The 26,579-nt window shown below is 48.7% G+C and overlaps 3 protein-coding genes across 7 annotated transcripts; 1 reads left to right on the top strand and 2 right to left on the bottom strand.

The window, feature by feature from the left end:
- Nucleotides 1-745: 745 nt before the first annotated feature.
- Nucleotides 746-4,499, bottom strand: STEEP1 (STING1 ER exit protein 1). The gene is made up of 7 exons (XM_082289622.1): nucleotides 4,245-4,499; nucleotides 3,933-4,050; nucleotides 3,760-3,801; nucleotides 3,511-3,649; nucleotides 2,906-2,995; nucleotides 2,686-2,778; nucleotides 746-1,926 (listed from the first exon to the last, which is right to left on the bottom strand). The coding sequence occupies exons 1-7, from the start codon at nucleotides 4,366-4,368 to the stop codon at nucleotides 1,864-1,866; spliced, it is 669 nt and encodes a 222-aa protein (XP_082145748.1). The 5' UTR covers nucleotides 4,369-4,499; the 3' UTR covers nucleotides 746-1,863.
- Nucleotides 4,458-14,399, top strand: UBE2A (ubiquitin conjugating enzyme E2 A). Of its 2 annotated transcripts, none has more exons than XM_082289623.1 (6): nucleotides 4,458-4,596; nucleotides 6,057-6,137; nucleotides 6,246-6,271; nucleotides 11,380-11,469; nucleotides 12,479-12,567; nucleotides 12,964-14,399. In XM_082289623.1, exons 1-6 carry the CDS (start codon nucleotides 4,547-4,549, stop codon nucleotides 13,090-13,092), a joined length of 465 nt encoding a protein of 154 aa, XP_082145749.1. In that variant the 5' UTR covers nucleotides 4,458-4,546; the 3' UTR covers nucleotides 13,093-14,399. The 2 variants fall into 2 exon arrangements, with proteins under 2 accessions (XP_082145749.1, XP_082145750.1); XM_082289624.1 differs by lacking the exon at nucleotides 4,458-4,596 and adding an exon at nucleotides 5,427-5,738.
- Nucleotides 6,287-26,225, bottom strand: NKRF (NFKB repressing factor). 4 transcript variants are annotated; one of them, XR_014226769.1, is made up of 6 exons: nucleotides 25,837-26,225; nucleotides 21,281-21,402; nucleotides 17,223-19,211; nucleotides 16,480-16,648; nucleotides 11,711-11,887; nucleotides 6,287-10,700 (listed from the first exon to the last, which is right to left on the bottom strand). XR_014226769.1 is itself a non-coding variant. In XM_082289621.1 (4 exons), exons 1-3 carry the CDS (start codon nucleotides 26,037-26,039, stop codon nucleotides 17,224-17,226), a joined length of 2,313 nt encoding a protein of 770 aa, XP_082145747.1. In that variant the 5' UTR covers nucleotides 26,040-26,225; the 3' UTR covers nucleotides 16,410-16,648; nucleotide 17,223. The 4 variants fall into 4 exon arrangements, 1 of the variants encoding a protein (XP_082145747.1); XR_014226770.1 differs by lacking the exon at nucleotides 6,287-10,700 and having other exon boundaries at nucleotides 11,578-11,887; XR_014226771.1 differs by lacking the exon at nucleotides 6,287-10,700 and having other exon boundaries at nucleotides 11,578-11,887; nucleotides 16,480-16,630.
- Nucleotides 26,226-26,579: the final 354 nt, after the last annotated feature.

Genomic DNA, 26,579 nt, shown 5'->3' with positions numbered 1-26,579 from the left:
TTTGACAACTTGTGCTGAGCTGGGCACTCAGCAGATTTTCCTTGTGCCTCACCAACCTGCAAAGATGGTCCTATCCCCACCTGGCAGCCCCTTCACAGCCCGTCCTCAGCTGAAGCCTTTTGTCACTCCCAGCCTTAACCCTGACAATGAATCACACCATCCCCAAGTTAGCTTGTTGTTCTGGTGTCACTTGAAGCAAGACCACACTTCATCCTTGGACAACTGGAGACTCAGCGTCTGCATCCCAGCACCTCTCACATGCTTCAAAACCTATTTTCAGATGTCCAAGACTTTTGCTCGGGAAAAAAAATTCTGAATTTTTATAGAGAGCAACCTGCAGTTACCCCGGGCTTGGATCGCTCTCAGAGGAACCCTTGGGCCCTCGCCTGGCTGGACTGTGCTACCACACTGGGAAAGGGGTTTGCGTACCCACGCATGCCTCGCCTCCTGCCCTTCCCAAGTATCGCACACTGCCGCCGAGGGCCTCTGGCCACAGGCTTCTGGAAATAGGCTTCAGATTAGCAGGTGATCAGCAGGGGCCAAGATCAGCACTGTGTGAGTCAACCTGAACACCTGCTTACCAGCCTGGCATTAAATTGTCACAGGATCTGCAGACCCATCTCTGTTAGCTCTGGGCCGAGTTCACTCCCTCTTTTACACCTTGTTTTCCCAAGAAAGGAAGGACAGATCCTTAGGTAAGCACAACTGAGTTTTCCCAGTCAGGATTATAAAGCCAGATGGAAAATCTTTATTGATTATAGGAAGTTTTCCATAATAATTGTGGGTGATGGAAGGATTTTGTTCATTGGTCACGTTTTATGATACTTGGTAGAGTAAGAACATCCCAGGAAAGGTATTTTGGTTCAAGTCTGTAATATGGTATTTCATCCCAAGTAGAGCAACAAAGACCTGGGCTAGAGCGCACTATTACATCACACAAGAGGCATGAAGTACTATTACCCAAACAAGGTACTTTAAAAACTGGTGTGTAATGTTGTCTATTCAAGTCCTTAGTGGTCAGTACATTCAAAACAATTTTTCCTTCACATTTCACAACTCCAAATACTGATACTGTTTTGCCCAATGGGCTAGTTCAGATGTACAGTTGTATTCTTTAATGATCACTGGCTGTATCAGTAACTTCCAACCATGTATTTGAACTCATTAGCAGCAGTTTTTATTTACAGTAGTTTAAAATAGGGTTGGATTTTATATTCCGTTGTGTGTCCGTTGTGACAGTTTAATTCTGTACAACTGCAGCCTTGTGATGTTCAGCAGGGGCTGAGACTGCAGTGCTGCTGCCCAGTCTGTGCTGGCTGCCTCTGGCAGGTCAGGGTGAGCAGCAGCAGCACCATGCCCAAGCATTGCATCCCAGTCGTTCCAGACTCTGTTGGAATGGCATGGTTCAGGCTGCTGCACCTTTTGGACACATTTCAAGTAACAAAATGAACAACAGGCATAGAGCCTACTTTTATAAGGATTTCTTTGTTGTATAGTTACCTAGCGTTCTAATATATTCAGGGAAACACATTTGAAAACTACAAAATAAAAAGACAGGTATCTAAAGGCGAACTCAGGAAGGCACCCAGCAAAGATTTTCTTGAAAGTAAATATTCTACGTAGAACAGCCTGGGTCTGTAGAGAACTGCAGTTGGAGCAAAGTCTCCAGTGCCATTGAAGTTAAGACTGGTACCCAGAGTATCACTTAATACAGAGGGATACAGAGAGGTTCTCATCCCCCAAGCTGGCTGCAGCACAGTGCAACTCTTGAACATTGTCTGTTACTTTTGCTTCGTTGACAGAACTGTGATAGCTCTTGGTAGCTTTCTCCTGTCTCCAAATATCCAGCAGATACACAGCATTTCATTTGAACTGGTTATCAATCAAGGTTCCCTTCATCTTGGCTTTCTTGGCTTCCAACTCAGCCTGAATAGGAAAAGTAAGGCAGAATTAAATAATGTCTGGATACTTTTCCCTTCAGTGCACCAATGAGGTTTCCTCTTCTTGTCTGACCAATGCAAACTTTTCAGTTCCAAAACCAGGAGCAAGAGCAGCTCAAGTGCTTTGCTGACTTCCTCCTCCACTGACATACAAAACGAGGACCATCTTTAAAATCATAAAAAGCCCAAGACCAACTGCCCAGGAGACAATTTCATACTTTCTATCCTCAGGTGGAAGCTGCACATTTCCTCCTCCTTCCATCTACTACCCTCCTGTCACAGCAAGTAAGATCAGTTGTGATGTTCTTGCCATTTATTCTTCGAGTGCCCCTTGCAATAGCAGCTGAGCTGCAGCTCCTCCACAAGAGCCTTGCTTTGCCCTTATGTCTCATGGCAATGACCTGCTCTGCCAAGCAGGCATGAGAGCACAGGCCGGCAAAGCCATGGCCTGATTTCTCCTTCCCTTGTTCCTCGTCCAACAGGTCACAGAAAGCCTCCCTGCAAGCACTCTGCTGGCTGCTCTTCAGTTACCTCTCCAGGTAATGGCATGCAAATTTAAGTTCAGGGGGATGAGAAGAACATATCTATAAAACTTGTAAAGGAAATTTCATCCTCACAAAGCTGCAAGTTGCCTGTGACTGTACCAGGACCTCTCTATACTTGCAGTCTAATCTGCAAGATAGCTTTTGTGTACAAAGCTAACACATCTCAGAGTTTTGTGTTCAACACCAAAGAAAACACTCACCAACTCTTGTAGCCTTTTCTTGCTCATGCCTTTGCGTTCCAGCTGTTTCTCAATCACTTTTGCATTTTGTGCATACGAGTCTGCAATCTCCCTCTGAAACACACACATGTCACTTTGCAACAGCAAACCCCAGAGTAACAACATCTTATCCAAACAGTGAGACCATCACTGGCTCTGACCAGCTGAGATGTGGCTGCCATTAAGGGCATCCAAAACTTACTGCTTCAATCTCCTCCTCCTCTTCATCAATTGTGGAGACTGTGACAGAACTGAACTTGCCCATGTCTTTGGTCCGTTTGGTCATCATCACCTGGGTGAAAAACAAGAATATTTTGTTAAACCTTGGCAACAGTTGTGCCAGTAGGGATTGCTTCCTCCTTCCAAAGCTTTTAAGGCTTCTTATACAAGTCATCAAGATTACCTGAACTCTGTGGGTGCCAAAGGGGAAGTATGCTCAGTGATTTCTGGGCTTAGAGGTGTCACTACCAGAAGCAAGCTCACTGATAGATGAGCCAGACTTCGAGAACCACTGTGCAGACTACCAACCTGACCTACTTACAACTGAAAACTTTCTGTTAACTGAGCCTAAACATCAGGCACAGTCTGGATTTCCAAGGCTATTTTGCTCTCCTTTAGTGCTAGGACTCCAAGCTGCAGTGACCTCTGTCAAGGAAAACTTAAGGGAGACATAGAAAAGACACCAATTTGAGTTACTGTTCAGAGGTCCTTTTTTCTCTTCTCTCCCCTCTGCCCTCACCATTAAGTGATTTTATACACAACACCTTTAGAAAAGCAAAGATATCCTTTTTCTCTAAAGCCAATTACCTTTTTGGGAGGTTCTTGTTTCTGAGTATATATGTTTGTTTTCCCAAAACCTTGGCCAAATTTGACCACAGCACCATCAACAATGAATGTCACAGGAGCATTTTTCTGTTGGTGTTGATAAAAGAGCAGCAGTCCACACCTGGAAACAGAAATATGCATAGCTGAGACGAAACCCAGATTCTGGATTCCTATGGTTTCCTTATAAAAAAATTGTAAAAGTCACTCAAAAGACTAAAAAACGTCACTTACTTGCCACATTTCTTCCTGAACTGCCGCTCTATGCCTTCGGGTCTGGGGGAGAGAGGCAGCACTTGAGCAAAGCATACGGACACAGCGTCTCCGTGCCTGGCGGCTCCCAGCTGGGCGGGGAGGGCAGCCCCTTCCCCGGGCCTGGGGCTCAGGGGGTGCAGAGCCGGGCTCACCTGCGCAGGAAGACGCTCTCCTCCTCCTCGGCGTTGCAGAACTTGTGGGCGTGCTTGGCCGCGTCCATCACCCGGGCGCGGTCCCGCGGCCGCATCGGCAGCTTCTCCAGCTGGCAATCTGCGGGGAGCGGCGGGGCCGGGCTGGCGGCGGGGCCGGGCGGGCACCGGCGCCGGGAACCCGGAATCCGCACCCTCACTCCGCACCCACACCCCGCCGCCGCCTTCCCGGGCCCTCTGCGCCACCGGGCCGCGGCCTGCCCCTCCCCGGGCCGCGGCCTGCCCCTCCCCGGGCCGCGGCCTGCCCCGGCTCACCGAGCACCAGCACCATCTGCCCGCACAAGCAGTAGTAGACGTGCAGCGGCTTCTCCCCATCGTCGTACTCCTCGCGGTCGCGGGTGTCGGAGCACACGACGGAGCGCGACACCACCTTGGGCATGGCGGCGGCGAGCTCGGAGCCGCCTGGCCCGGCCCCCGCGCACCCGACCCCGCCCGCCGGGGCGGCTCCGCGAGGCGCCGAGGGAACGCGCACAGAGCCGGGCGGGTCCCGGCAACTCCTGTGCCTCTGAAGGCCGGACACTGGACAACGCTCTTCCTGACAAACACCCAGAGCTCACATGGTTCTTATTGCACAGGCTGGTACAGCGGGAAAGGTCCGGAACAACAGGTTTGCAGTGCGGCCGTGAAAACAATTTTCTATTACTTTCTTTCAGTAGGTGTTCTCCTGTGTCTTTTCTGAAGCTGCCTTCCCACACAGCTGGATTATATGAAATTACAAGTGAGGATAAACTCGAAAAACAGAGCCCAGCCAGCCTGCTTTACACAACAGCAGAGAGATTCTTATTTCCAAAAGCTGTTAAAGAAACATAGACAATAGCTTATTTTCCCTTGGAAAACACTCTCTGGGGAAGAGGAAAATGCAGCGTAGCAGGTTGTGCTGATTTTGACAGTGATGGAGTTAGTTTTCTTCACAGTAGTTGTTTTGAGACCATGGTTTGGATTTGTGCTGGAAAAAGTGCTGATAACTCAGAGATGTTTTTGTTACATGAGCAGGATTTACCCTGAGCCAAGGCCTTCTCTGCTCCTCACCCCACCCCAGCAGCGAGAGGCAGAGGGTGCTCAAGGAGCTGGGAGGGGACACAGCCAGGACAGCTGATCCCAGCTGACCCGAGGGATATCCCCGACCATATGGCCTCATCCTCAGCAATAAAGCTGGGGGAGAAGGAGGAAGGGGGCACATTTGGAGTGATGGTGTTTGTCTTCCCAAGTCACTGTTACGTGTGATGAAGCCCTACCTGCCTTGGGGAAGTGGGGAATGAACTCCTTGTTCCGGTTCGCTTGTGCGCCTGGCCTTTGCTTTCCCTATTGAACTGTTTTGACCCCAACCCGCAGCGCCGCCGCCGCTCCGCCTCCCGTGACGTCGCTGCTTACGTTGCACCCCCGCCCTCCGCCGCCGTTGGTACCGCCCCCTCCAGGCACCGCCCCCCGCCGCGGTGGTAGAGGCTGGGCCGGGGGCTCAGCCACATCCGGCTCCGCCCCCCCTCTCCCCGCGCTGTTGGTACATCCCGGGACCGTCCGGCTGCCGGCGCAGGAGTCGGTACAGCTCAGGTTCCCCCCCCCCCCTCCTCCGCGCCCGCCGTAGTGGTAGAGGCCGCGATCGCTCCTGTCCGTCAGTGCTGCCGCCGCCTCAGTCGGAGATCGAACCTTAGCCGCGCCCGGCGCTCCCTCCGGCAGTGTATGCCTGAGCTATAACCCTCAGCCCGCCATGTCCACTCCGGCCCGTAGGCGCCTCATGCGGGACTTCAAGAGGTACCGAGGCCACGGGCCGAGGGTAAAGGGGCGGGCGGGAGGGAGGAGGACGAAGGGCCGAGCGCTGCCGGGGAGGAGGGGGCAGCACAACATGGCGGCGGGGCAAGGCGCGCTCCGCTGATTGCGTAGCGCGGGCGGCGCTGCCTGGCGCGGGTTACGCCGTTTGCGCAGGCGGCCGCTGCCGGCCCGGGTTACGCCGCTTGCGCAGCTTCGGCCCGGGTTACGCTGTTTGCGCGGCGCGGCCGCTGCCCGGCTGGGTTACGCCGTTTGCGCAGCGCGGGGGGCGCGGGCCGCGCTCACCGTCCCTGTGCCCCGCAGGCTGCAGGAGGATCCCCCGGCCGGGGTGAGCGGGGCCCCCTCCGAGAACAACATCATGGTGTGGAACGCCGTCATCTTCGGGTGAGTCGGCAGGGAAGGGGGCGGCAGGACGCGGGGGCCGCTCAGCCGCCGGGGGTTGGAGCCGGGCTGCCAGCGGGGTAACGCTGTGCTTTGCTTTCCCTCCTCCAGGCCCGAGGGGACCCCTTTCGAGGACGGTAAGTGCGGCGTGCGGGGCTGGTGTTTGGCTTTCTCGGGGTAAACTGCTGCGTTTTGATACGGCCTTGGTGTCACTACTGTAGACCCTGCAACAGGTGTGGGCCTGGGAATGGTGGGGGGGCGTGGGTGCATGTTCACCTGACCACACACGTGTGCCCGATATATGTAGATATTATTTTTCTAATCCTGCTCTCAGAAAGTGTTGTAGATTTAGATTGCTGTGTTGACTTACAGAAACATATAAATTAGCTTGTACAGTCTTGCTTGTAATCGCTGTCTCTTACATCATTTTAAGGATCTCTGCAAACTTCTCTCTTGAACTCTGGATCATGTTTTATGGGACACTCATGTTTGGGTTAGCATTAAAAACTTGATATAGAACTGTTGGCTTTTGTTTGAGTTCTGGTTTTTTTCTGATGCTGGAAGTGTTTTGTGAGCAAGTTCCAACGTGAGTCGCTGAAGTAGGAAATGGGCTGAATATCTGAGGAAGTTCAGAACAGTGGCTTTTTCTTGTAATTTATTTCGCTCTGCTACAATTGGTATCATTCAGGGCTTAAGATTGAAAGGACTTTTTAAGTTTAAAAGATGACTAAATAGGTCCTGGTAACACACCTGTAGTTTCCATCTGGTCTTACTGACTTTGATAGGTTTACTGATGCAGTATGAGTACTTAAGCATCTTGTGAAAACCTGTTAGACATAAAATACTGTCTTAACTAAAATCAGTGATACATTTTTTTAAGATATTTTCAGTGTAGGCTATAATTAATCTTAGATCTCCATTACTCATGACAAAAGCATAGGAAAAATTCCTGAACTCTTCTGTTGTTCTTGGCTGACTCCCTTGTCTTTGTTTATCCTTGGAGGTAGGACCTGTGGATATGCCTCTAAATTGCAGATTATATTTCTCTGTGAAGATTTTGAAGATTTTAAATATTTCAAGCCTAAGAAAACTCTGAAGCCTTACTTCTTTTTAATGTATTTGATTAGTTAAGAAACTTGCTGGAGTAGCTGCTTCTGCAGTCTAATGTTTAGAACTTGGACTTAAAACATTGCATAATAGAACAGGTAGACAAAATGTATTTTGCTGTCTCATCTTGTAATCCTCAAAGAAGGGCTCTCTTAAGCTTTGTGGGGGTTTCTAGAGCTGCTTAGGCTTTGGAGCACTGCTGCTAATAGAGTGATTCACTGTTTGGAGCAGAAAGCTGTCTCCTTGCAGTGTGCTAAAATGCAGGTTGTTGCCATGCTCAGGCTCTTCCAGCTCAGCATGTGGTTAACAGATGCTATAAGGGCTTTTTTCCATATATTTCCATTTAGTTGCAGAAGGTTGAAGACTGCTTTTGAGAGCCCTGACATATTGATTTCCTGTGTGCTTTCTGAAGCAGCATTATGTCTTTATCTTGGATACTGAGGACGTGTTGCAGTCACAGCAGTTTGAGGTTCAGACAGGTGCTTGAGGCTGCTGCTGCTGTCCTCCTGCTTTGGTTGATGTCATAATGTAATCTCCGGATGTGATGGATTGCTCTTTTCTTAGCAAAATGTGTGTTTTCACACTGTGTGCTCAGGAAGACAGATGTGTATTGTGTTGCAGGATATCTGCTTATCTCCTCTCCTCTGGATGTATCTTACCTTGCTAGATAACAAAGCACTAAGTGGTTCCTGGAGATAGGGCTTGTCGGTGCCTCAGCTGTGCTTTTCCATTCAGTGAGTGGAGTAGCACAGTTCAGATAATGGTAGTGCAGTCCAGATGCAGTTTAGCTTTATTTAGGTAAGAGTAAGAGAATTTTATTTTAACACTATGTTAGTTTGGGCTTGCTTTGCAACTGCGCAGGCCCTTGTGACTCAAAGGTACGCTGAAACTCTATAATCTTTCTCATGAAGCCTTGCAGGTCAGTGTTCTTTTTCATTTTTAGGCTCTTTCACTCCATGGTGATACTGTAAAATTTCAGATAGCTTAGTTCTTGTGAAAGTAGGCTGTGAAATTTGGGGGGTTTTGTTATTCTAGGGGTATGATAATTCCAACATCATGAGAGCTACTGTTCTTTATCCTCATTCTTGTGAGGCCCTTCTCCAGTTGCAGCTTCTGAGGTGTTGTAGTTTGTCTGGGCTGCAAACCTGAAGTTGATATGCATTTGTTTACTTGCTGTGCAGCATTCTGCAGCTGACATCCCTCCTTCTCCACCCCCAGATTTTGGAGGGTGTTTTCACAACTCAGTGTGCAGGCTGGCTCAGCTTAGGAGCAACCACTAATTTAGATCAGCAGCATAAGTTCTGTCTTCTGGTTTAAGAGGATTCGATTGCAGGTGTCTGCAGTAGGACCCTGGGGATATTTATCCTGCCCTTCACCATATCTCTAAGAATTTTTATGTGTGTGGCATCTAAAGTGGTAATGCTGGCACAGCCATGGAAATCCAGGTTGTCCCAGTCCTTTAGACCTGTTTCTCTGAAACTGGATGATGATACTGTGGTTAGTATAGGATTCCTGGCTTGGAAACATTTAAGTAGTTCAGCTATTGTAGTATCCTGCCTTGCTGTGGTTGTGCAGGAGGCTTGAACAGAGAACACAAGGCATTTGTCTTCTGTGTGGTTTGTGCCTTGCTTATGGAATATGGATCCTGTATCCTCGTGTGGGAGCGAAAGAGCTCGTCCCTGCTTTTTGGGCAGTGGAATGGAGGGGTTGCTCTCAGGGTCTGTAGGGAGGGGACCCTGCAGGGATACGGGCTCTGCTCTCTGGGGTTGCTGGGGCTGGTGCACAGGTCATGCAGAAGCCTCTCTTGGCTGTGTCAGGGTCTCAAATCCTGAGGTAGAAGTGATCAACAAGATAAGTAAAGGGCAGAAAAGAGAATGTTCTCCTAAAATTAGTGGTGATCCCAGTATCAATAATGACAGTGAATATGATAATTTATGTTTTAAAAATGGCTGTCTAGGGTAAATTTTGAGAAATACCAGTTGAAAGTGCTAAAATTAGTGACAGGAGGGACTGGACACTGAAGACGTCATCCCCATCTGTGTGTTGTGATACCTGTTTGATTTTTGTGGGCTTTCAGTGTGAGTGACCCTTGGACTTAGGTGCGTCAAATCTCTGGATTTGCCCTTTAATAAAGCTCAATAGCGAGGGTTTGTGTACTGTGGAGCATTTCAAAGAGCCATTGCCACTCTGGGCCCTGACTTGGAAATCTGAGTAGGTAGATACTCCAGCTGGATATTGCTCCAGATAAGCCCCTTGCTCAGATTTGTGTTAAAAGTCGCACTGTCCTGTCTCTGGTGGGACAGTAGCTTCCCTTTCTTTCAGTAGTTTTAAATGGATTCTAAGACCAAACTGCTCCTGTTGCTGTCAAACCTGTGTGATGGTTTGTGCTCGGTTTTCATCCTACTGCTTGCTTAGTCACTCCTTCCTCAGGAGGAGGCTACTGAGAACCAGAACTGGGGCAGGGAGAGCTGAGAATATCTAGAGTCAAATCTCTAAGCGTTTGGTTCTAAGGGGCAGATGTTTGCAGCTGGTAGAAGTTGTTACTAACTTCCCAGTCCTGGCTTTCAAGCTGATCTCACACCTGGCTCTGTGCCTCTGGACTAAACTGGCATAAATTTGAAAACCCCACTGCAGATTTCCACTAAGTTGAACAATCCTAACTCTACTGTTCTGGCTCGTTTGTTTCAGAGTGAGATAGCATAGCGTTGGCTCTCTGCTCCTACATTGTTAGGCTGCTAATAAAAAAACCAAACATGCATAAACTTATTTTTAGGGTGTTGAGATTTCCCACTGCTGTAGGGAAAGTGCTAAAGCATCTATGCTGTCTCTTCGTTTGCAAACTGGAGTGTCAAAGCAATGACCTTCATTTCTTGCAACTCAGTGTTACAGTTTATCTCCTTATAAAGGAAGGAGTCCCTGGGAAATCATGCAGGTCCTTGCTGATCTGGAAAAAAAAAAAAAGAAAGAAAAAACAAAAACCCAATCCAAAAATCTGTTCTCTGGCTTACCAGTTGTTGGCATATGTTTGCCAGCCAACCAAAGGAATAATTTCATTATATTGGTGCTGGAAAACTCCCTCACAGTAGGAAGCAAGGACACTGAGCGTGGAGGGGACAGGGGAACCCCACTCATCACTGATACATAGGGATGACCTTTCAAAAAAGGTAATATGCCCCACCAGCAGCTTGCTCCAGCTGTTACTGTCAGGTGCAGTCCTGCTACAGGAGAGCGGTATATTTATGTGAAGGTGCTTCAGATATTTCTCTCTGGGCATACCCAGGATCATCCTGGGCTGCCTCCAGGGCTGGTTGCTCTCGGTGGTAGCGTGTTTGGGAGGAGCTCGCATGGTCTTCAGGTAGAGTTCCTTAGTTACCAAGATGAATCAGGAGCAGTCCTTAATCCCCTAAACCCATGTGTGCAGCTTAGTTGACAGACTTCTTATTCTCAGATTGTCATAGCCTGAGGAGAAGGGTTAAAATAACTTACATTGGTGCAGGCTGTTAAAATGGTTGGATTGAGACTCAGCTACAGTTTTCTGTTTCTGCTTAATCAGCCTTTCTCTAAGGAAGACTAGTTAGTGTAAAGTAAATGGTCAGGTTTATATTTTAAAGTGTCAGATTTGGATGCTGCATTCAATACTACTTTTCTGCAAGACCTGATTACCTTACAGTTGTTGAGAAACATGAACTTTTTTTTTTTTTTTAATTTAGAGGAAATAACTTACAAGGTCCTTGCCATGACAGCATATTCCATAGATAGGACTCACCAAATGACGTTGTGTTACACAGATGGTTCTACACCCACTGCTGTTGTTTGTACAGTGTACTGGGATTAGGCTCTCTGGAAGAAAACCCCAAGGGCAGATTTATTTCCTTACGTAAACCTTTTGACTGGTTTTGGCCATAAAAGTAAGTCACAGGAAAATACTCTTGTACCAGTACTGTCTGGGACTCCAGCGTTAATTATTAGCTCCATGAGAGTAAAGGAATAGCTGTGGGATTGCACAATGTGTGTTCCATATCCAGCACGCCTGTGTGAGCACAATAGTGTGAGTGTGTATCACAGGGGGATGCTACTTACTCATCCCTTGTGTAAATTCATGCTGTATAAAGGTTGCTTATCTCTCTTTCAACTCCAGGAACTTTCAAACTTACAATAGAATTCACAGAAGAATACCCAAATAAGCCACCTACTGTTAGATTTGTCTCTAAAATGTTTCATCCAAATGGTAAGTACTTACACAATGCCTGGGTTTACTTTTGCTGTTTTGTTGGAGGTTTGGTGGGGGGAAGAGAGGGCTGGGGTGTTTTTTATTACAGCTTGCTGTATAAAAAATCTACCTGTAATAAAAGTTTCCACTATCTAATAAGGCAGCAAAATTCCAGTGTGGTTGTGTAGTTTTGGTGAGGATGGATATGTGAGCAGTGCTTAGGCTTGAAAAGAAAGGGGCAATAAAAGGAGCCTCTTACCTTTCAGGTGTTACAGCACAGTACTGATGAGACACTCAACTGCCTGTTAAGCCTTACAGAAGAATATTTTGTACTTAAATAGCAGTGCTTTGGACTTCTGTCTGTATATATTGTAGACACAGCATAGTGACACTGGTGAATGCAGCTGTCTTCTATCACTTTTCTTCCCCAAAATGCCTGTAAGAATGAAATGTAGTGTTAGGGTCCAGCTATAGCCAGTGACAGTAAGAGTATTTAATGTTATCCCCTTCCTTGGTAACTAAAGGCTGGAGAGGTATTCTTTGCCTCCAAACAAATACTAGCTTTGTGCAGAAATACTAGAAACCTTCCAACATGGCAAGTGTGGGTACAATGAAGGGAGAGAAGGTTCTCCTGTAGCTGCTGTGAGGAAGGTGACTGGACTCTAGAGACTTCATGGGGAAACCTCAAGTGTGTGTGTTTGTGGGTCTTCTTTGTTTGGTTCACTTCTGCGTAGCTAAAATTTTTTTTCCTTAAAATCTGTTTGTGGTTTTCCATAGTGGTAGTTGCAGTGATACAGAGAAGTTAGTGAGAGAATAACCAGGGGTTGAGTTTAAATACTTGACGCTTCAGTTGGTAAGGAGCTTCACTGCTTCCTACCTACAGGCCTGTTTGCAGGATTTCAGCCTGTCAGACGCTATGGACTGTTGCAGTGTGTCTGTACATAGGTTTTCAGGATCGGGCAGTGTGAGAGAAAAGCCAGTAGCTGTGCAAGTTGTGTTTTAAGCTGGTTTTTTTGACCCTTTCCAGTCTATGCAGATGGTAGTATATGTCTGGATATCCTTCAGAATCGCTGGAGCCCCACTTACGATGTCTCCTCCATCTTAACATCCATACAGGTAAAAAGAACTCTGCATGAAGAGACAGAATGACATTAGGATGCTTTGACAAAAACAGCTCAGGAAAGGTTTTTTCCCCCTCTCCTAAGAGCCAGTGTAGCAGCTATACCTTGGTATTGGCAAAATGTGAATCCTTTCCAGGTGTAAACTGGCCAGGCAGTGACACAGGTGGTCACTGCAGGGCCCACCAGCATGTATTGCTTGGCTGTCACAGAAAAGTCACCTGCACTGTGCAGGGGTGATGCTGGTGGCCAAAGCCTCTAAAGCCTTCCAGCTGCAGGAATGCAGTGTGCTGCACCTGGACTAATGTCTCTGCCCTGACTAGTATGGATAGTTTACAGAACAGTTGGAAAACTGTACTTTGCAGTGCCTAAGGATCTTTTTCTTTTTGTACAGTCCCTATTGGATGAGCCAAATCCGAACAGTCCAGCAAACAGCCAGGCAGCTCAGCTATACCAAGAGAATAAGCGGGAATATGAAAAACGGGTTTCTGCAATAGTAGAACAGAGCTGGCGTGACTGTTGACCCAGGATGATGCAAACGAACACTCTGTTGATGAGGAAAATAAACAAAGTGTCCGAGTCATCTTTTTCCTCCTAGCATTTACTTTGCAAGCAAAATAGCTGTTGTGCTGTTGCCACCCTCCCTTGCTGAAGCTTCTCCTTGGACATCAGAACGCACCCACTTTGAAGTCAAACGTTCTGTACTTGGGTTACTTTGCAAAAGAGTTACTGATGCTGAGTTCATTTTCTGTGGTCCCTCTCCAGTCTTAGGGCAGTATTGTGCATTTCTGTAGTGTACACTAAGCTTTTAATTGTAATTGTGTTATACACAGTGATGCTTATGTGTAGCTTGATAAAAGGGATGTTTATATACATACACATTTTTTAACTGATATTAACTAAAGTGCTGATGTGTCCAGGCTGGTCACTTACCCCTACTATTGGTTTAGACCCCACTGCATTTGTAAGGACTGGGTGAAGAAATCACCTTTTGTTTCCCTTTTGTATTGGTTTATCAACTCCTTCACTTATGTTAAAAAAATCAGCTTTTCAATTGATTCCAATTCAAAGATTTAGTAAGACCCTGGAATGCTTACTTCTGCACTTCACATGCAAGATTTATGTACAGATCTACATAAATCACTACAGCTGTGGTACTTGGATCTTTGCTGAGGGTGAGAAACAAGCCCTTTTATTTTTTTAATTACTATTTTAAAGGACATGCCTACAGAAACTGTCAGTAGGTTTCTATAGTCCTGTCACCAAGGCATTACTGGACAAAACCAGGTAGAGTTGTGGTTCTCAGCGAAAGGCCTTCCACATGAAAGAAGAGGTAAAACCTGACCTGTTCCAGCGATGGAATTACTCTCCTTCGGTGTCTTTCTCCTGCCCCTTATCTTTGGCTGAGAAAGATAAGTTGTGTTTCGGAATTAACTTTGTCTTTTGGAAAGTTTGAATTAAGTCCAGGGTAGGCACTCAAGTCTCTGCAGTTTCTGCTCTTCGTAGATGACCTTGTGGTTTGTGTAAGCTACTGCTGCATGCTTGAGTTTGTTCCCTTCAGTTTTATGAAAGTATTTTTTCAATTCTGAAAAACATTTGTAAGTCCAGTCACTTTTTTTGTAAGGCGAGTTTGTACCTTTGGATACAGAACCTTAAGCAGCAGTGTGGGATAGAACCTGCAATTGTGTTGTCCACTGTTCCAGTGTCTTTTGTGTGCACATTGGTCTGTTAGTTGAAAAGTATAACTTTGCACAAGTAACCCATGTAAGAAACTGTACATTTTTCAAAAGTTGTAAATAAAGTGTAACCTTAGTGCTTATTGTATAAATAGGCAAGAAGTGTATAACTGTGCTTCTTTAACTGGGCTGCCAGGAGTTGGGTGTGGGGGTCAAGCTCCAGCACTGTGCACTACTTCTGCTATGGGCAGCATTTGGGGGAGAGGTGTGCCGGGGGTAGTGCAGGATGATAAATTCGACTCTAGAGCCAGGAGGAGGAGAGACAGGGCTGGCTGCACCTGCAGAAGATCAGGGTGTGGACTGGGCTGTGAATAAAAAGGAGCATGTGATTCTGAGTTAGCTACAGCAACTTGGTGAGCTCAGCTGATACAGGAATCACATTTACTTTTCCTCCTGTCTTAGCAGGTGGAGAACAGGATTTATGATGAGTGGCAGATAACAAAAGCTAGTTCTGCTGCTGAGCTCCATAATTACAAGTGCATGGGCACTTTCAAAAAATGTAATACAGATTTGTACCTGCAGTGACAACAGCTTGTACCCTTGAACAGCCTTGTGCCTTACATGGAGCAGCTGTTAATGCCTGCTGCAAGCACACCCCTTTCTGAGGGGGCCAACTTCCTCTAAGGCCACAGAGGCCCTTGTAGCAGTCCCACTATTCTTGTGTTTGTTTCACTAGTTAAAAAAACCCAAACCAATGGATTGGACTCTTAAGGCAGCCAGAAAGGAGCAGCACTGAGGTGCAAAAGAATCCCACCATCACACCTTGCTCAGGCAAGGCCTTTATCCACTGACTCCATCATAGCCCCTATGGTGTCTCTCCTGAAGGCTGAGGCTCCGCAGCCTCCCTGGGGGCAGCGACGCTGCCGTTCTCCGCTCCCGCATAAGGCCCCGGCAGCCAAACCCAGAGCCCTGCACGAGGTCCTGAACAGGCACCGTGACAGCAGAGGGGCCACAGCCCTGACCCAGGGCAGGAAAGGCGGCATCCTGCAGAGACTGCCCGGGCCAGCTGCCCCTGCTGCAGTACAGTGACTACAGCTAGGCCCCACCTCTCCCAAAAGAGCCATTTTTAATCTCGAATACCAGTGGTGCTCTTACTGCTTTCCTTAGCATCACCAATCTCTAACACCCTGCTGCATACCCAAGTTAGGAAGGAGGAGCTTCACTTCTTTGCCTAGAAAGTACCAGGCTTCTTCCACTCCTACAGCACCATCTGCTAGAGCCCAGTGTTCTTGAGAGCAGAATTCAGACACAGAGAGAAGAAACAATGAACAAAAAACAACCCCAAACAAAACGGAAAAAAACCTACTTTCAGAATTAGCTGCCACAATATTTTTTCACAGCAGTAGCAAGTTGTTATTCAGCAGTCCAAGCAGGCAGAAGCTGTGCTGCAGCCAGGCAGAGAGGATGCTTGCTCTCTGCTTCCTGAGTGAGTCTCTCCTACCAGGGCAGCCTCTCCTCTTCCTCATCACCCTGCAGGGATGAAAATCCCTCTAACTGCTCATCACCGGGACATTCTGAGGTTAAGCATCCTCACCTCAGTGCTGAGAGCATTTAAATACAAAACAGAACAAGATGTGGGAAAAAAGATACAGGAGGGTATAAAGAGATGGAGAGGCAAATGTAAGCAGCAGAAAACTGAAGGTGATGGCTGAGAAACGGCAACAGGAGACCAGACAAAAACACTGCCTTAGGACTGGCTTCATGGTACAGAAGCATCTCAGACCCCACTGCTGACAGAATTACCAGCAGCTCTAGGCATGCCTCACTCCTGGTTCCTCCAAGGTCAATTCCTATGCTTTAAGCTTCCCAAGCATGAAGTGAGTGTTCTCCAAGGCTCACAGAGCACTGTGTCCTGTAATCCTGCCAGTGAAGCAGCGCAGATGGAGCTCAGAGGCTGCTTCCCTCTAAAGGAGGGAAACACTCCGGCCTCCCAGTGGCATAAGCCAGCCCTGGAGAGCTTCCACACTCACACATGGTCAGAGCAAGGCCCGGAGTTTCCTGGGAATCGTCCTCACCAGACACAAGCACTGGTACAGGAATGGAGCAGAGAAATAACCAGGCACAGATTCAGTTTTGTTCAGGATTAAAGAGCTGATATTCCAAGTAAAAAAATAAGTTATATAACAGTCCCCACAAGCTACATGAGCATCTTTGAGCGTGGGCTCTGCATTTACCTCCAGTTTTTATATTTCACACTTCACCATGGTTATTTCCACATGTCAACTGTTCTCCAAGGTAGAAACACGCTGGAATTCTCTCAGTCCCATTCGCTGGCGATGAAGGTGACTTCAGTGATTCTCAGAATGGGAGATGCAAGGTAGAAATCTATGAATAAAACTACCACTAAACTGATTAAGGTTTACATACTGTACATACACACACAGCAGAGACAAGACCTCAATATATGTATTTCTCAAAATCAAGTTTTCACACTTTTTTTTATACAAAGTGTGACAAAATTTTTTTTTTTTTTTTCCAGAAATAAAACTTTATTTTTGTAGTCATTAATACCAATTTTACATACAGGTTTATGCCCCCAGACTGCATTTTCTTTGCTTGTTAATTTTTTTAAAGGTTTTTTTTTCCTTCTTTGCTCAAAAAGAATAAGGGACCTATAATTTTAAATGATGTCAAATTCCTTCTCATTGGACATATGTGATTGCTATTACAAAACTATTAAAATGTGAAGGAACAAGTAATATCAAAGACACATACAGTAACAGCACTACTGCTTTTGCGTTGTGCTAATGCTCTTGAACAGAACTCGGTCGGTCCTAAACACCTAACAACATTTTAGAAATTATATTGCCAAAGTAAAAGACTTTAATGTCATTATTACCCACAAGAAAAATGCAGCATCTCTTTCTTTAGTCGAGTGCCCAGAAAACTCAGTCTCTGGTCAAAGGGGACACCTCACCTCAGTTTGCTTGGGGCATGATAAGCTCATAATGCCCAACCTGGCCTTCCTGCTTCAGCTGGTCTAACAGATCTTCCTTGCGCCGCTTCCTGCTCACCACCAAGTATCTGTTGTGTCCTTGCCCATGGGATTTACTTTTAAGACCATATTTTTGAGCAATTTGATGTATCTGCTTCCGCTCGTCCATGGTCAGTTCTCTAGAGAAAGTCAAGTCAATGTGACTGTCTGAGCGTGCATAGTTTCGAATGATCTCTTCAATATCTCTCTTAGCGATTCTGTTCACCCTTTCTACATCAAGCCCAAGTCCTTCCCTTTTGAACTGCTCCTTTACTGAAATAGGCTCCCTAATTCCTTCACCATCTTTCCCTAGGCCACCACCTGTCCAGCCCATCTTTCTTAAAATTTGGTTCCCAATGTTGTCTTCTTTGATCTTCTGTTTGAAAGCCTCTTCTGCTGATCGACCCCGAATCTCATTTCTGGAGATGACGTCTTCGACGGTGCCTTTCTTCAGGTTATTAACTACAGTTGGCTGAGTCTTTTTGAGGATTTTCACAGCTTCCTCTGCTGCCTCATGCTTGACAGATTTCTTCACTCCAACTGCTTCTGCAATGAATTCATCTTCAAGCATCACCTTGCATTTCCATCGCATGCCTGTCATCCTCTCAAAGACATACTCCACTGTCATCTTGTTGAACTGGGCAGTGTCGTTCAGGGTACACACCGGGTTACTGGAGTTCTCATAGATCACCAGGTCCTTCAGGTCCTTCTTCCTCCCAGAGCCCCGTGACGAGCAGCCCACTTTCTGCACCTGGGTCACTTTGAGGGATGCTATATTTGACTGCATCTTCTGCAGGATTTTCAGTGCCTCCTCAGCTGCTGCATGCTTGCTGGTCTTTTTTGTGCCAAATCCCTCAGCCAGGCAGTGATCTTGGAGATACACCTGACAACGCCACGAGCGGTTGGGCATTAATTCATACTTGTATTCAACAGACATTTTGTTATATGAGGCAGAATTGTTAAGTATTCCTATTGCATCGCTGGCATTCTCTGTGAGGACAAAACTAGTCCAGTGTTTGTTGGTATTCGTGGAACTTTTTATGGATTCAGTACCAGGCTGCATCGGGACACAGTCCCTGTTGGCAACTACAAACTCCTCATGAGGTTTGAGAGCAGGAGGGAAATCTGGGCGACACACACCTGCCTCACAAACCACCAGGTCCTCGTGGTAGGTGTGCTTGAACTTCCGCTGAACAACTCGAACTTCCACAGATTTCTTCAGCAGCTTCACTGCCTGCTCCGCAGCTCGATCCCGGGATCCGTTTTTACTGCCGGCATAGCCAGTGGCCAGGTAGACGTTCTGACATCGCACCTCACAAGCAAAGCCATCTGTCAGGAGCTTCTTGCTCTTGGGGAGGTCAGCAGGGGCAATCTCTTTCAGAGGAACATAAATATATTCAGGGTTCGTCTTGCATGCCTGAATTGAACGTGTCAAAAGATACGTGAAGTTAATTTTATCTGTCCCAGTGTTTGCATCTGGATTAGTAAGATTTTTCCAGACAGCTGCTGACAGTTTCTCCATAAAGCTCTGCTTCAGCATTATTGCTGACGGAGGGAAAGTCTCTGATGCAGACGGGGCAGTTGAAGGGGAAACAGAAACCTGCAAGGCGCTGCTTGTGGTAGAGTCCACACTATTCACAGCCTTCTTGACTGCGGCTGCTGGGCCTGCAAAGCCAAGCCCAGCTGTGCTGGAGAGCTGGGGATCCACCTCTCGTGCATTCACAAAAGAATTTGTACAGTTTTCAGCTGGCTGTGCCATGCTGTTTGTATTTGCCTCCTGGTTTACCTCCTGCGTTTGGTTATCCAGAGAACTGTCCTTCTTGCCATCCTTCTCAGCGCTGGTGACAAAGTGTATGGGCTCAAAGCGTGGTCGCACTCGGAACCTGGGGACTACCTTTTTGGGTGGCTCAGGAATCTCTTCCGGCTCTGGACCTATGAGATGGAAGAAAATTACAGAATTACCAATATGGGCTATGACAGGGAGACAGTCTTTTCAGAAAGTGATCTTTAAGAGGAGCCTGCAGGCTCTGAACATAGGATTTGCACTCCTTAGTCAAAACCCAAAAGGTTTCCTTCCAAAAGACATTCACAATTCATCAAAGACAACCAGTCACTCTTGTGCAGGTCACTACAGTGGTATTTCCACCTTCACAACTACCACACAAAAATCTCTACATATTTAGTTACATGATGCTGCCTTCCAGCATTGCCCACTGACCCACCTGGTCATTTCTGAAGTTAATCCCTTTAAATCTACTAAAATAAGTAAAACTATGGCCAACAAGACAGAACACCAGAGCAGGACTAGAGACTCAGCTCTGACTCTGCTGCAGGGTTGCAGGATCATGTCAGATAAACTACTATATCTTCAAGTCTTCTCATGTGAGGTGGAACACAGTGATACCGAACCCTCCTTTCCAAAACACACAGGGCTGTTACTGACTTAACAGAAGCACATTTTCTCTCAGTGTAATTGCTTTGGGCTAAAAGGCAGCAAACATGAAGAAATCTGCCTGAGCTTCAAGGGACAGCTGCAGTGACTGGGGGCCCCATTACTGACAGACCTCTTGTTTCTTCACCAGAAGAAATGCAAATGAGACAAGACTATCCTGACGTGCACACCTACTGCAGAAAGGGAGAATCAAACAGCTGACAAGCAAATATGTTACATCCAAGAGATGGTTACACAAGACTGCTCCTGTGGAAAATTCAGCACCCACATGCTGCAGTGGTACATATGTGTAATTTCATCGGAGGAGCAGAAGGCCAGCTCAGTGCCAGGAACTGCTGCTTAATCCAGTGCCAACATGTGCGGCCCTGCTGTAGGTCAGGCAGTACAACTGTTTAGACATCAACCACCACATCACAGGTATCACCACCCAGCTCGCTGCAGGTGAAAACACCACCTGTACACAGTATAAATAGCCCTTCCTTTGTTCTGAAATCAGGTGACAAAGCTCTTGCGCATTAAATCTTTGCCCATCAGTTTTCATGAATTACGGCAAGATTTGCATTTCTTCCTCTGTTTGTATTTTGATGGTTGCACTGCAGCAGCACCTAAAGGCTCTTGCCAGCAGAACAGCTCATTATGCTGTCTGTGCAACAAGCCCTAGAGAACTCTCAGGGCTGTTGCCTGTGACAGACAAATTACGGGACAAGAGCAGTATCTCCTCACTTTTGCAGCTGGCCCATGTAAGCACAGAAAGATTCCTGGCTATCAAAGTAAGGTAAGCAACTTTGGCAGAGCTAGAGATTATATCCAAGCCCAGAGGAGTCCCGTGCTGTCTGACCATTTGTACCTCACACAGCCACAATGCTGACTGACAGAGGGGCCTGCCCGCACCCGGGCACAATTCTCGCCCCTCTCCAGAGGGAGGGCAGGCAGCTCTGAAGGTGCCATGGAGAAGCCAGCAGACGGAGCAATCGAACTGCCAGCCCTCTCTGCCTGCTGCATTTCCTCCACTGGAAAAGCTACAGCTGGAACACTGATCCCTGAGACCATGGGACTGGGCTCACATATACAGGACTCTTCCAGGCCCAGCAGGGAGGAAAAAAAACCCAAAACAACACATCATGTCTGCTCCCCATCCCCTCAAAGCTCCAAGCAGGTGGTAACTCAAAGTCAATGAGCTGAACTCCACATCTCTATGTACAAGTACAATCCTTCCCTGGGTCAGAACATCATCCCTCACCACAGCGGACAAAGCCAGATGGGTATTCGATTCCAGACAACATCCCCAGGAGAAACCAATTACCTGATAACTGAAATGAAAAATGGTATTTTCTTAAGCAAAGATAGAACTCTGAGTGAATCGCACACACGGCGGAGGAGGGGGAACTGCTCTGCAGTCCAACAGAACACACCATGGGCACTTATCCCCAGTCTGCTGTGCCAGCTGTCCTGGAGGCAGCCCCGTGGCACACTGGTGTCCCCACACTCCCAGTGATGCCCACCAGACAGGGAAGGGGTCATTATCTCTAACACGGGCAGATGTACTCACTGTCCGATGGAGAGCGGTATCTCTTTAGCTTCCTGTTGGGGACCAACTCGTATGACCTCGTGTCCCCAGTGTCGATGCCTTCAGCCATCTTGAGAACCTTCTCCATGACCTGCATGCCGTATCTGTGTGGGTTCAACAGCAAAACACCTCAGAGCCGGCCCCACGGGGCAGCACGCATGCACACGCAAGCTTTTGTTATGAAAAACAAGAACTAAAGCTACCTGAGACACAGCAGCTTGAACAAAGGAGATGCTCCTCTGATTCTACTAGAGCAGAGCACAGCACTGACCACTGTCCCCACACCACAGCTGGTCTGGCATGGGCACACGGCCGCACACCAGCTGACCTGGCTCTGCATGAACCCACTTGTGGATAAACCATGCAGCCACCACACCGACAGTGTTCTAAACTGAAATTTAAGTATCTGACAAAATACAGTATTTGGCAGAGCTGCCAGGAGCACTAATGAACACTGGGGTGTGAAGGAGGAGCAGCAGCTTCAATGAATCAAACACAGGAGCTCAGACTGGCACTGGAGTCCTGTGTGGGGCAGCAGCCAGAGCCTGCACGTCACCAACACTGCAACTGCCATGTCAGGTGACAAAGGCACTACTCAGCCTTCACTGACCACTCTTTAAAAGGCCAAACTAAATTCTACCTGGGTGCTGTAACCGAAATGTTTGAGGTTCCTGAACCATGAGAGAGGTGAGGTGGCTGTGACAAGCTCTGAGCAAACCCTGACCGTGCTGCAGCATCCACAGTTCCACATAGGCAGGACATGCATGGCACAGCCCCATCCCATCCCTCTCAGCCTTACATCTCCCACCAGCTCAGTTCTCCATTGCTCTGGGGATCCGTCACATGATTTCGAGCTATTTGCATGCCGAGGCTGAACAGGAAACCCAAACCTTTCTATCCAAGGAGAGCCTACAAACACAGCCTGACACCAGCCTCTGACAGTTTCACACCATGGTTCAGAATGGAGGAAGAGCAACACTGCACCTGTTCCATGGTATGCTCACCTTCCAAAGTCAGAAGGCATCGGAGCACCGCCCACAGACAGGAGCCCACTACTGTCCCAACAGCCAGGGCTGCAGTAATTTGCACCAGCTTCTAAATACTGCTGTTCCAAGGGCTCTGGAAATCTACTCAACCTCCACTCAAGAAAGACTCTTCCTGCTCCTGATTTAGAGGGCCAGGCAGAAAGTAGATCCGTATAAATTCCTGGGTGAGAACTGAGCACAGACTACTGCAGTATCTGCTTCACCATTACAGCTCAGCCCTCAGCAGAGGCAGTAAAACCGGGAATGGGAAGAAAACGCCAGGAGGGATCAAAAGGAGGTGAGATAGTGGTGATACTCTGTTGGGGGTTAGGATTTTTCCTCTTGTATCTTTTGCTCATGGAATTTTGTCTCATCTGTTGCTAAGAGACAATAATGACCGGTACTTAAGAGAGACAAAAGAAAGGGCCAAGGTGGAGGAAGTATGCTGCTGGCTACTCTCTTACCTGGAGGGTTTTCTCTTGGGAAGGGCAAAGATACCGTGAGATTTTGGCTGGGCAGTGAGAGGCTGGAGTCAGCTCCTCTCGCTCTCTGCATCGAAGGACGGTCGAGCTGTTGCTTACTGCGGAGAGAATTCACTGCCACTGCAGGAGCCCAGCCCTGTAGTGCTTCTCCTGCTGTGGGTGGGCCTTTGCTCGTAAGAGCAGCCATTGAACTGGGACCTTATTCCTCGGGGGAAAAAAACCGGGACTCCGACAGCCTCCTCCTTCCCGGAGCGTGCGTTTCCCCGGCTACGGAGAAGCCCGGCTGCCGCTGCCTAGCCCTGCTGTTTTCTGCCGCTACCTCCGTCTTTTTCGCTACAGTCTAATCCAGCACTCCGTGTCCACCCAAGCCCCACAGCTCCTGCTAAGGCTGGGGAGTTTTCTGTTACATTTTGTTCGCCACCCCGGGGGTGGTGCCCGCCCCTGCCGTCCCAGCCGCCGCTCCGAGGTTCCTGCTGCAGCCCATTCCGCCATCCAGCCCGCCCGCCATCACCACCTGAGGGTACCGAGCTCGCGGCACAGCGCCCCCTGCAGGCGCGGGGCAACCATCGCACCCACCCTGCCCGGCCGGGAGCCGCCAGCGCCCCTGCCGGCTGCGAGCGGAACTGCACCCGAGGGGAAAGGGCCTGACAGCCGAGAGAGGCTGGCGCTGGGTTCTGGCTCTGTTTGTTGTTGCTGCCGGTGTTGTTGTTTGTTTGCCTTGTTATATATGTACGTACTAGTAAAGAACTGTTACTCCTTTTCCCATATCTTTGCCTGAAAGCACCTTAACTTCAAAATTATAATAATTCGGAGGGAAGGGGGTCATATTTTTCTGTTCCAAGGGAGGTTCCCACCTTCCTTGGCAGAAGCCTGTCTTTCAAACCAAGACATACCCTCATTCTCTTGCAAAGGAGAGAGGAGTGGGAATCTGTTCCTCTCTCTGGCTTACAGGGACAAGATGACATTACTTGTGATGGACAATGTCCCTTTCCAGCAGGGTGCAAGAACAGTGTAAAATTTGACACCTATCGTTCTTCACAAAGGATGGAGACCTTTGGGCTCATATTTCTGCTGGGGGCGGGGAGGAGATCAACCAGTCCCAACATGTGTTTGTCTAATCCAGCCAGAGGAACCCAGTGCCTCCAGTACCTAACTGAAGTCTCTCTGCTGTGACTTTAATAGGTTATCCCTTACCCTGATCCCTGTAGCTCTGGAGCATAACACTTTCCTGCACTACTGCCCCCATTCTCAGCCACCTTTAACAGATCTGGGCACAGGAGCACCTTCTCTCATCCACACCTAGACTAAACAAAGCCTTTTACTTAACCCCGTCCTCACAGACCATGTTTTCTGGACACTCTCCACATCATCTCCCAGCAGAACACTCAGTCAGATCTCATAGCAAAGCCTCTGATCTGTTCTTCACAGAACCACAGAATAGTCTGAGTTGGAAGGGACCCACAATATTGTCATTTATCAGCATTCTGCTCTAACCAGCTGAGCTACACTGACAAACAGATTGTCTTCACCTGGCAAGAAATGAGCATTAGGAAAACAAAACCCTAACACGAACCCAAACCAAAAACCAGCCAACAAACTTAAGAGAAAACAACAAAAATCTCTCAAACTTTGAAGCTATTCACTTGACAACAACTCTTCCCAAACAGCAAAAGGCAGTTCCAGGGAACACTGCAGGTCCCTTCCTTCCCTAGGCAACTGTAAGTAAAGCTAGAATTGCTTTAACAGCACAGTGTGTTCCTGTGCAGTGCTTCCAGCCAGGCACACCGGCTCTGGGGAAACAGCCTCACTGATAATAGCTCTAGACTGCATCCGGCCCAAATCTCATCTCTCCTGAGAGCTGCAGGTGAAAGAGTCCACCACAGAAAGTATGTGCACTGACAGGCTTAAACTGCATCAGTTTTTGGGATTTGGAACCTTCCCACACAGTTGTTCACTTCTATTACCAGCACCCTGTAACTGCTTATTGCACCATTCCCAAAATCCCTGGCACAAAGAAGGTCCCCCATCAAGACAGCATACAAACACATTAAGGTGGACCACACAGACTGTATATGAAGAAGACATTCTCAATTTTAACATATTGCTCAAGCTTTGGAATTGGAATCTATTTTAAATCTATGTCAAATTTTGGTGCTTGCAGAGCAGAACAGTTTAGTACCTGACCCCGAAAAAAACAAAAAAAAGGAAACGGGCAGATCTGTATTTAAAGATATTAATTTTGCTCTGTAGAGACGATACATAGTATTTCCCCACAAGGCTCCGGGATGGAACATGAATAAAAGTCCATCTGTGTGCTGTCAATGTTCACGACTTCCTCTGTCACTGCACAGTTTACAGAATTTGGTCATTAAGCAACTGCTTCTGTCCTTCCGTCCATTTAAAAACAATCACACCATCAAAGGTGTCAGTGAAACGTGGGTAACGTTTCTGCAAATCTCCACAACCTGGCTATGGACAGCATGGCTGGATGAAAGGAAACCCCTTCCATTCTCCCCGCCTATTTCTCTCAGAAAAGCTGAGCGTTCAGGAGACTGTACAGGCTGCTTTGTGCTTAGGTGAACTCTCTCCTCATTTAAATGACACAGCACAGCACCACAAGCTTAACGAGTCCTGGGGGCGGGACATCAGGAACTACTTTCAAAACACACATAAACTTTTCCAGTGGCTTGCTCCCCTCCAACATACAAACACCGGCATATTCGAGCAAACAAAACTGGCCAGGGACAGAAGTTCTCTTGCACCAGCCCCTTTCACCCCAGATCTTCTGCAGCTACTTTCTAAAACGCATCTGGGGCCGAGATTCGGCCACGACAAGAACCCGCGCCCCTTCTCCGCGCGGGGGCTTCCGTCCCGGCTTCAAACTTCCACCCTGAGTCTTGCCCGCAGCACGGGTCGTCCCACAGAGCCCCCCGACCCCCGCCGTCCTAGGGGGTACCCCCGGCTGACAGCGAGCGCCGGGCCCGGCGAGCCGAGAGACCGCCCGCCGCGCCGCGTGTCCCGCGGGCCTCACCTGCAGCCCATGAAGATGTGGTTGGTCCAGAGCACGGAGAGCGCCAGCAGCTGGTCGATGGCGGCGCCGGGGTACGCGGGGAGGTGGCGGAGGATGAAGCGGCGGCGCAGCGCCCATTGCCGGTCGGTCTCGTTGTACTGCCGCCACTGCTCCAACACCGGCTCGGGTACCGCCTCCGGCTGCGGCTCTGCCGGCGGCGGCATGCTGGGCAAAGACCGCGGGGCCGAACCCCGCCGGGGGCGCGGACCCACCGGGAGAGTACGGCGGGACCAGGCCCCACGTGTAGACCAGGCCGCGGCTCGCTGCGGGCCACCGGAAAGCGCCGGCCCGGCCCGGCCTCAGCCCCTCCCCGTCAGCTGCCCTCCCCCCGGCCCCGTTCCCTGGCGGCCCCGCCCCGCAGGTGCCGTCGTGGTGCCGGTTCCGCTCCCGGTTCCGCTCCCGTCACTCGCGCGGGGCCGAACGGCGCGGCCCGGCCGGCGCCGCGTCACGTGGCCGCGCGTCACGATCACGCGAGACGCCGCGAGAAACAACCGCCATGGCGGGGCCGGCCGCTGCGGGCCTCAACGCCCCCTGGCGGCGGCTGCCACGATCCGGAGCGGGAGGGGCGGGGGCGGGGCCGGAGCGGTCTCCGAGGCAGCCGCGATGCCGACAGTCCTGCTCCCCTCCTGCCCTCCCCGGGGCCCGGGGGTCTCTCCGCGGGGTCCGACCCTGCCCCAGGCCTTGCCGAACAGCCGCGGTTGCCG

The sequence above is a fragment of the Coloeus monedula genome, assembly GCF_965178545.1.
Source record: "Coloeus monedula genome assembly, chromosome: 12".
NCBI lineage: Eukaryota > Metazoa > Chordata > Aves > Passeriformes > Corvidae > Coloeus > Coloeus monedula.
Note: the sequence above shows the minus strand (reverse complement) of the source record. Positions and strands in the feature narration are given on the sequence as shown.

Bases quoted from the DNA above. Each gene is read 5' to 3' on its own strand.
- NKRF (XM_082289621.1), bottom strand. From the start codon at position 26,039: ATGCCGCCGCCGGCAGAGCCGCAGCCGGAGGCGGTACCCGAGCCGGTG. The intron at 21,403-25,836 runs GTGAGGCCCGCG...GAACCCACACAG, and splicing joins CACATCTTCATGGGCTGCAG to ATACGGCATGCAGGTCATGG. The intron at 19,212-21,280 runs GTGAGTACATCT...TCCATCTCATAG, and splicing joins ATACCGCTCTCCATCGGACA to GTCCAGAGCCGGAAGAGATT.
- STEEP1 (XM_082289622.1), bottom strand. From the start codon at position 4,368: ATGCCCAAGGTGGTGTCGCGCTCCGTCGTGTGCTCCGACACCCGCGAC. The intron at 4,051-4,244 runs GTGAGCCGGGGC...CGCTCCCCGCAG, and splicing joins GCAGATGGTGCTGGTGCTCG to ATTGCCAGCTGGAGAAGCTG. The intron at 3,802-3,932 runs GTGAGCCCGGCT...TCTCTCCCCCAG, and splicing joins GAGAGCGTCTTCCTGCGCAG to ACCCGAAGGCATAGAGCGGC.
- UBE2A (XM_082289623.1), top strand. From the start codon at position 4,547: ATGGTTCTTATTGCACAGGCTGGTACAGCGGGAAAGGTCCGGAACAAC. The intron at 4,597-6,056 runs GTTTGCAGTGCG...TGTGCCCCGCAG, and splicing joins GGAAAGGTCCGGAACAACAG to GCTGCAGGAGGATCCCCCGG. The intron at 11,470-12,478 runs GTAAGTACTTAC...GACCCTTTCCAG, and splicing joins TAAAATGTTTCATCCAAATG to TCTATGCAGATGGTAGTATA.